Here is a 9,618-nt window from a genome sequence, read left to right as displayed (position 1 = left end):
CGTTAGCCCTGATCTCTCCCAGCTGTGTCTCCCTTCTGTGGCCCATTTCCTCATTACTACCCTGTGTATTTAAGCCCTGTGTTTTCCCATGCCCAGTGTCGCGTCGTACCCACAGATTATGCCTGTGTGTCCTTGGTCTCAGTGTTCCATCCTCACTTCTCAAAACAAAAATGGCAAAAGTCTCTTACCGACAGTATACCCACTCGCACCTGAGTGAATTAATTGCCTCTGGTTTTTTCCACAGAAGAGCGCTGACTTCACCCCACACACCCACTACCTTTTCACAGCTCTTCAGCCAATCACCTGGCAGAGAGCAACAAACTGCCAGGTGACACTTGTTACACATAAATTGCAAAACTGCCACCCTGGGGCAGTCGCAACAAAAAGCCGTTATTGTGATGTCTGTCAGGAATTGATTTTGTAAGCCAGGTTTCCAATCATATAAGGATATCCATATCTAATGCTTTCATCCAAATTTTGAAATGGAAATGATGAAATCAAATTTAGGAAGAAGACTTCTGACGTGTAAATGAATAACACCCCATATACCAAAATTGGTATGGTCAACATCTGGCCCACACAATGTGCTTACACATGGCCCACATACTGCAAAGAATGACGGCCCTTTGGTGGCCCAGATCAGGTTTGCCAGAGGTGGCCCACACATGGGCCAGCACAAGGCCAGTTGCAGACACACTGCTGGTCCTGTGCTGGCCCAGAACAGTTTCGGCTCTGGCCCCAGATGTCAGCTTAATTTGTGCCTTAAACAAGCCATGTAATAACAACATGTGCTGGAACATAATAGTGCAAAAGTAACATGAAGAAACTCTGTTCAGACAGTGAATGGACTGATTGTTATATATAGGGATGGGTATCGTTTAGATTTTGTCCGATACCAGTACCAAACCAGTACTTTTGAAACGGTGCCGGTGCTTAAACGGTGCATTTCTCGGCTTTTAAAAAAACGCTATGCGTCGCCAGGTGTTTCATCGGATTTGAAGTGTTACCTCCTTTGCATAGTATCACCTTAAAGCAGTTGTTGCAGGCTGCTGAGTTTGCATCTTTTGCTGTGAAGTACAGCCAGACTTTTGGCCGTTTTGCCTTGGGCCTTTTTAATATGTAGCTCTGCTCTAAAAGAACGTATGTGCCTGGGCCCGCCTACTATCCTCGGAAACGTAAAATGCTAGAATCTAAAGTGTATCACATCTCAGGAAAAAAAAGCACCGAAATGAAGCACTGAAATGTGCGCTGCTTTTTGGTCTGGTTACTACCGTTTATGTCAGAACCGGTGCCATCATGGCGCCGGATACCGGTACCCATCCCTAGTTCTATAGTGCTTTTCTGCTCTCCCAGATTACTCCTAACTACATTCATACACATTCACATTCTTGACATACAGACTGGAAGAGCCAGAGATCAAACCACTAACCTTTTGATCAGTAGGTGACCTGCTCTACCTCCTGAGCTACAGCCACCCAGTGCTAAACCTGAGTAAACCCTCACTAGGTTTTGGATAAAGTGTACACTCATAAACCTGTCAAACCTGCATTTGAGAAGTTGGCTACCATAGCAGTATAGTACTGCAACATAGCATTTGGGTCTTCTAACTAAAATAGGAAAATAGGAACATAAATAGTGCCATCATTGCCAGACCTGGCCCACATCTGGTTGACATACACCCTGCCATGACACCAGTCAGTCAGAAGTGCCAACTTGATGCCGGATCCAGGCCAGTCCTGTTTCCTATGAGCCTGGGCCACATAAACGAAGCCACAATCTGGCCAGATGTGGCATGCCATCACATAAACAGTGACCCAAAACCCATATCTCTATGACATACCACTTACCATGCCAGAAGTCAGCCAGCAATGGGTGATGGTGGAACCTGGCTGTGAAAAAATATCTAGACATAGCTAAGTGATAGCCTTCAGGCTTCATCAGGTGGTGACCACCAGTTTGCACTGGAGCTTTTTGTGGCCGAGTGTGAAACGGCGGGAATAATAATTAACACCTCCAAGTCTGAAAGGGCAGAGCACCGACTGCAGATCAGGGCCGAGTTATACCCCCCAAGCAGTGGAGCTGAAGTATCTCACGTATTTGTTCCCAACTGAGGGGAGAATGGAACACTCCCTCACGTCATCTGTCAACATGAGATAATACAACACATGAGCTCTGTTGTGGCAATGAGAGAGCTGAGAATAAAAGCGAGGATGTATTTTTACCAGGCAATCTGTGTTCCTATTCTCACCCTATGGTCACAAGCTCTCATTAGTGGATGAAACAATCAGGTTGTGGACACAAGTGGCATAAATTTCTTTAGAAGAGTGGCTAGGCCCTCCCTTAGAGATAGGGTGAAGAGCTTGGTTATTCAAGAGGGACACAGTGTAGAACGGCTGCTCCTCTACTTCTGTGCCAGTTGAGGTAGTTGGGCATCAGACTAGGATTCCTCCTGGACGCTTCCTAGGTGAGCTATTCCAGGCATGTCCTACCAGGATAAGGCCCTGGAGCAGGACAAGGCCCTGGCACATACCAAGGACTCAGCAACAACAGAAACTACTATTATTAAATAAATAAGTGGGGTAATATCGGTAACAGTGACTCTTGACTCTTTGGTGCCGTACTCTGCTTGATCTTTTGGTGTCAGATCCAGTGCTGTCCTAATTCTCATTCATTCTTTTTCTTCCAAATACCCAGGAAACACCAAGATTTTATCAACCACAGCATAGAGACAAAGCCTCATAACTCACAAACACAACACTTATGCTCTCACATAAATAATAGAATGGAAGGGAAAAGTGAAGAAGCTGAAGGGGGAAGAACAACTCCTCCTCCTAGTGCCATGACCCTCAACAGCATTAGTAAACCCCCTCCATCCAACAGCCACAATGGACATCAACCAGCTGAGGGACATGAAGAGCCAGGTGTTGGTTTATCATATGAGCCCAGGGAACAACAGGAGAATGTGGTGCTGAGGAGAGGTTTTGTCCCAAGGACAGCTCCAGAGAGGTTGGCCCAAAGAAAGTGTTCAATGGCTCAACTGCAACAGTGGGTCAACCAGCGGCGGGGCATGGCCTCGCAAGAAGACATCAACAGGTAGCTCAATTTAGAAGAGAAGAAATATAACTGCTCTTTGTGTCTCCAGGTCTTCAAATATTATAAGTTATTTACTATGATTTTACACTGGCACAGTGATCATTGAATTACGTGCACACTAATAATGTAAACTATCAGAAATACAGATTATATACATTATTGTTGATTATTTTAATGGAATAGAAAACCTTTCAAAAACAAATATTAAAGTAGTGCACAACTTGTTTTGTAAGGCTGTTTGAAGAAGTGTTGGTTCTCAAATGATTTTCTATAGTTTTCAGACACCTTTGGCACTAACCAAATTATTCACACTTCTTATTTAATCCCAAAAAAATATTATCACACTAATTTCAAAGATCCCATAATTAAATAAAACCTTTCAACTGTTTTTATTTTCATCTTTTCCGTTTTGTATTGTTTGTCTATAACTGCTATTTCATGAGTAAGTTTCCTTTCTGTGTTTCTAGAAAGACTTAATTTGATTTGTTTTATGAAAATGTAATGTATATATATAAAAATTAATGTGTATTTTAAAAAGGGAAAAATGTAATTTTAGTCTTTATCCTATTGTGTTTCTTAAAGAAGAACTAGACCAAGATAAACTTTCACACATTCAAATAGTTTTTCATGTCGGAAATATTCTCTAATTTTTCCTGTGCTTTCAGGCCACCCTCTTACTATTCTGTGAACCAAGAAGTCTCAGCTGGCTACTATAACTTTGTGGACGAATACTCTTTGTACCTACCAGGGGTCCGACCAGACAGCATCTGCTCTATGTCTGCTGTGGGGGGCTATGACAGACTATGGACTATTGAGCAAAAGCGACACTCTCTGAGGGATGAACCCCACCGGTTGTACAGGAAACAGATGCCCCAAGACCAATGGGGGCCACAGTACTATGGTGGAATGGAAACATCCATGAGGAGCCTGTTTATTCAGCCACGCTCCAAGTCTGTGCCCAGATCACCATCCTCATCATCGAGGCGGCCCTATTCACCAGCGTCATGCACCTATGCCTCACCTGCTCGATCACTATCCAATGGTTTTGACCGGTTTTCAGGGAGGATGAATGAAGATGCAATCTATCCACCAGTCTACAGTCTGAGAAGATCTTTCAGCTCCCCAAAGGTGAACCGGTTTACTGTGTTTGTGTGTAGCTTTGAGAAACTAATGTTTGATAAGTCTTTGAATAACATTTATCAATACAGAAAGTCAGCAGGGATAAAATCAAGACTCTCCAGTTTTGATATAGTGACACCATATTCATCTAACACCACTCTGACACTCTCACTCACCTTACTTCTATTTTGTCCTTTCTTCTTTCTATGTTCTCTTCCCTACTGCCTTTAGTATAACTACCATGGTGAAAGGAGATCATTAAACCAAGGATTATACCACCACAACTACCCTGTTTCCCCTTCTGTTCACAGTAAAATGGTATGTGCTGCAAAAGTATGTAAATTGTACTTAATGCACTTCATGCTGTGGCATATGTAACTTTGTATTGTAAATGCTGTCAGCTGTGGGGTCTGGCATTAATTATCTGTATGTCCAAGTAGAGATGTCTGATCCATTTTGGTTACCTTGGCTTTGGGTATCTACTGATAATAAGCAATGATTGGGTACCATTAATACACTGTATTTGTGATTGTGAAAAATAAACTAGGAATGATATGCAAAGGGGACATTAAGGATGACTTTCACATTTTGGTCTTGTTTTTAAAGGAACTTTACAAATATATATTTATTGCATATGCATTTATTAAAACAATACATCATAAGATCAAAATAATAAGATAAAGAGTTGCTATCTATACAATATTTGTCTTTTTGATTTCCACGCTTGCCACCAATGCTGCTGCTTGGTTCAGGAGGATATATTAGATTTTCAGCTCCAGCGCAACCTGGATTACCTAGATCAACAGGTAGGAGGAAACATACAGTAGTGTTTGCCAATAAATACTTTATACACACCATTTTTCATAATTCTTGACAGTTCTTACCTACTTTACTGCCCTTTAAAATCTCTTTTCTATGTTTTTTGTGTGCTTCTCTTGTATAGAGTATCTTTGGCTGTCCATTAACTTCGAAAATATGATTCCTTTATAACAGTTCAAATATTGTTCCAGTTGTCCTGTCATACAACTTTCTTCTCTGGTCTATAATCCAAGCTTCAGTTACTCAGGGAAAGCTCTCGATTTGGGATGGTCCCCAATTTTTTCGAGCACTCACCCTCAACAACAAAGTAGAAGTAAGGAAAGTAGCAGCCCCGGAGGAGGCAGGCTTCAGTTGAGACTAAAAGTATTTATAACACCACCATAACAACAAAATGTCATTTCTTTTGCTCTTTTTGTATGGTATAGTGTCCTAAATAGTCAGCCTAATTTAATGTGTTGCCTACCTTCATTTCTTATTGAAGTCAAAATCAAATTAATGTATTGGCTGTGTAATGTGGGATACAGACTTTGGAGATTACATACATGAAAACTCCCATTTTTATTTATGCTTTGAATTACAGTGGAACCCCGACTTACGAAATTAATTCATTCCCGAGGGTCTTTCTTAAATCGAAAATTTTCACAAGTCGAAGCATCCATCGCGCGTTTTGACTGAGGTGATGCTGCACGATAGGCTATAGGCTAATTGCTAACTAGAACAACAATATGTCATTCAAGTGGAACAGCAAAGCGCAAGTACGGAAGCCAAGGGGTTGTCACATGATTCGAAAGGCATTGTGGGCATTGTAGGCTCAGCCAATCAGAGCCAGCGTATTTTGTTACTCGGGCATTTTGCCGTAACACGGGCAAAAATATTGACGTTCAGTGCCTTCGTAACTTGAATTTTTTGTGAAACGGGGTATTTGTATGTCGGGGTTCCACTGTATTTGAAATTTTTTGACACCAACAAGTTGGGATGTCCTTAATATGCTCATCTTAAGTGCACAGTTCTGGTTATGATAGCTGCTGTCCACCTACAGTTAGGTCCATAAAAGTTTGGGCATTGACACAATTTGTGTAATTTATGTCTCTGTACATAACAACAGGGAATTTTAAATAAGAAAAAATGAAGTAAAGGCTTCAAGACCTTCAACAAAAGTACTGAATTAACTGTTTCCAGCCATAGTCCCACATTTTCAGGGGTTTATAAGTAACTATACTAAATGCTTAATACTTGGCTGTTTCTGTACCTGAAGGTTTGAACTGCCAGAGAGCATAGCCGTGTAAACCTCAGAATTCATCCTGCCAATTCAATCAGCAGTCACATCATTATCATCATCAGTAGTGACCTGCTTCCAAATGCAGCCATACATGTCCATGCCATAACACCTTCAACATGTTGGAAAGATAATGTTGTTCCTTTAGTTCTCCATACTTTTCTCTTCCCATCAATCAGGTGCCAGATAATCTTGTACCGGAATCTTGTTTAATCTATCCAAAAATTGTTTTTGTTCTCTTGCTTAGTGGCAAGTGGCAGACCACAGTAACATCCCTAAAAAGGATTCAGTAACCATCACAGTGGCAGACATCTCCAAGAAAGTGTCTCAAGCATGAAAAGTTACACAGTACCAGGCCCTGACATGATTCTAACCTACTGGTTAACAAAGCTAATTACACTCCACAAATGTCTCTCAGCACAAATGAACCAGCCGCTAATGGATGAGATACACAGAGAATGGCTAACTGAAAGACAGACAGTCCTGATACCCACGGATCCCCATATTGCACCGGTCACATCCAACTACCGACAAATAACCTTCAGCTCAACATGGAAGCTCCTGTCAGGCATCATAGTAGTTAGCATGAACAGCCACATGCAGAGGAGCAAGAAGGGGACTATTATGGAAAGACAGGTCTGTGCACCGCATCTACCACTGGCAGATAGAAGACATAGCTGATGTCAAGAAATCCTACAATGGCTGGAGAATGCTAGACTCAAAGAAAGCACAGAGGAAATAATCAAGACAGCACAGGAACATACTCTAAGCAAAAGATCCCAGGTGCAGGCTGTGCAGAGATTCCCCCAAGACAAGCAAGTAACAGCAGGGCGCAAGATAATCGCAAGTAGGGAATACATGAAATGCCCTAACCAAGTGACTAGCATAGTATACAGGGATATCTGTGCTGGGTATGGCCTGGAGGTCCAGAGGTCAAACTACCCTTGTCTTGCCTCCCAAGGGTAGTTGAGATTGACCAACCTAAGATCCTGTGGGACTTCCAGATACAAATTGATAAACAGCTGATGGCTAATCAACCGGACATAGTAGAGGTGGACAAGCAGAGGAGGATGACACCAGTGATAGATGTAGCTATACCAAATGATAGAAACACTAGGAAGAAGGAACATGAGAAACTTGAGAAATAACAAAGAGAGAGGAGTTCAAAAAGACCGTGAAGGGAACAGTAGTCCTCATGCTGGTCCATGCCAGTGCGCTTGAATGAGAGTACCCTTAACACTACTGGGTGCTTTTGAAATGGCCCGCTGGTTCACCAGCTCACAATCAGAGTACGATGCACACCAAATGGACTGGACTGGTTCTTATATAACACTTTTCTACTCTGAGCATTCAAAGCGGTTTACACATCTTGCTTCACATAAGCACTTTTTTTATATGCTATTTCTATGTAAGTGCCTTCTATCTAACATTCAGATGCATTCATACTCCGATGGATGCATCAGAGAGCAACATAGGATTAGTATCTGAACCAATAATTAGTAGGCGACCTACTTTACCACCTAAGTTACAGCGTCACTGTTGCATGTCCTCCCAAATCCCCGGCCAATGAAATTGGGCCATTATTCATTCCATCCATCCATCCATTTTCTTACACTTATCCTGGACTGGGCCGCGGGGGCAGCACCCTAAGTAGAGAAGGCCAGACCTCCTCCAGCCTCTTTTCTAGGGGAACACCAAGGCCTTCCCAGGCCAGCTGAGAGATCTCTCCGGTCACTACCCAAAGCTCATATCATAGGTAAAGGTAGGGATGTAGACCAACCAAGAAATTGAGAGCTTCGCTTTTACGCTCAGATATCTCTTCACCACAACAGACCGGTACAGCATCCGCATCACTGCAGCAGCCGCACCAATTTGTCTGTCAATCCCCCGCTCTCTTCTCTCCTCACGCATGAAAAAAACCCTGAGATAATTAAACTCCTCTACTTGGGGCAGGAACTCATCCCTGACCCGGAGTAGGCACTCGACCCTTCCGGGGCCGATTCTCATACCCGCTGCTGCTCTAGTGTGAGTTGGAGGCCATCACTTGATGAAGCCAACAGAACCCCGTCATCTGGTGGACCAGCGCTGACCCTTGGTCACCACCAGGGTCTTGCCAGCAATGCGTACCAAACTCTTGCAATGGTTGTATAAGGTTTGAATGACACCCCATACTCCTGAAGCACCTGTCATATGTGGTCAAATGCCTTCTCCAAGTCAAAACACATGCAGACTGGTTGGGCAAACTCACATGCCCCATCAAGTATCCTCCATAGCATGAAGGGCTTGTCCAGTATTAAAACCGCATTTTCCCTCTTGTATCGACTAACAGACGGAAAATCATTTCCAACACCTTGGCATCTAGACCCAGGAGATTTTACCCTTTCCCCCAGGGTGGAAGCAAGCAGACCGTCCCAGGCTCCGCAGCAGCAGGGAGGCCCCGCATCTCAGATCCCAATCGGACGGCCAACACCTCCTTCCAGCCCCCCCGCCCCAATGGCCAGTCATTCCTTTTGAATAATTTTATAACCCTGTCCAGCCATCGGCAATTCGCTGCCGCCTGCTTGAAGTTGTATAGCTGGCAGTTCCACCACTGTCTGGACTAGCACCTCCAACTACTGATGTGTCGGTCGCGAACGAAACGGCTCTTAGAGCCGGGTCTTTGAAGTGAACGACGCGAGCCGTGTTTTTTTTTCTTCTTTCTCTCACCCTCTCTCTTGAACTTTTTTTCCGCTTCACTTCGCACGCGACCTGTGCTTTGCGCTGGGAAGAGGGCTGGTAGTTACACTCTTAGTAGCACAGGAACAGAGCGGGAGGGAGAGATAGAGAAAGAGAGCCAGTGACAACAACGTCACATTAAAAAGGTATAGTAATGGTCCACAACTATTTTCAGTTGCGGATGATAAAGGATTCAGAAAGTTTATTCATGCAGGCCCATATGACAGAGAATGTACATCTTCTTTTTGTTTTTATATTTTAATTTATATTTAATTGTGTTGTGATTTGCAGTGTTTTATGTTGTTTTACTTTAAATTTGTTTAAAAGGAAAAATCTGAAAATTTAAATAGTTAAAAGTTGAAATGTAAATAGTTGGTTTTTGTATTATATGATTTCTTTTTAACATTTTATGTGGAGTGAATAAACAAAAGTATATTTAAAGTATATTTACGGCACATACAAACCCCGAAGCACGTAGAAACTCCAAAACACGTAAAAACTCCATAGCACATACAAACTCCGAAGCAAGTACAAACCCCGAAGCACATAAAAATTCCAAAACACGTACAAACTCCATAGCACGTACAAACTCTGAA

The 9,618-nt window shown here is 42.7% G+C and overlaps 1 protein-coding gene across 6 annotated transcripts in view; it reads left to right on the top strand.

Annotated features, from left to right (window-relative positions):
• The window catches only part of plekha6 (pleckstrin homology domain containing, family A member 6), a 44,351-nt gene that overhangs the window by 15,072 nt on the left and 19,661 nt on the right, over positions 1–9,618 (top strand). For 3 of the 6 annotated variants that reach the window (XM_014330363.2, XM_005950407.3, XM_014330366.2), the window contains exons 2-5: positions 2,695–3,093; positions 3,759–4,221; positions 4,444–4,530; positions 4,965–5,018. In XM_014330363.2, the coding sequence (XP_014185849.2) occupies positions 2,695–3,093; positions 3,759–4,221; positions 4,444–4,530; positions 4,965–5,018 (1,003 nt within the window). Of the gene's footprint in view, positions 1–1,609; positions 3,094–3,758; positions 4,222–4,443; positions 4,531–4,964; positions 5,019–9,618 lie in introns of those variants that run through there. The other 3 variants (XM_042215615.1, XM_014330365.2, XM_042215616.1) reach the window with 3 other exon arrangements.

The sequence above is a fragment of the Haplochromis burtoni genome, unplaced genomic scaffold (genome assembly GCF_018398535.1).
Source record: "Haplochromis burtoni strain Fernald_Lab_line unplaced genomic scaffold, NCSU_Asbu1 Contig_775, whole genome shotgun sequence".
In the NCBI taxonomy this organism is placed as follows: Eukaryota; Metazoa; Chordata; class Actinopteri; order Cichliformes; family Cichlidae; genus Haplochromis; species Haplochromis burtoni.
Note: the sequence above shows the minus strand (reverse complement) of the source record. Positions and strands in the feature narration are given on the sequence as shown.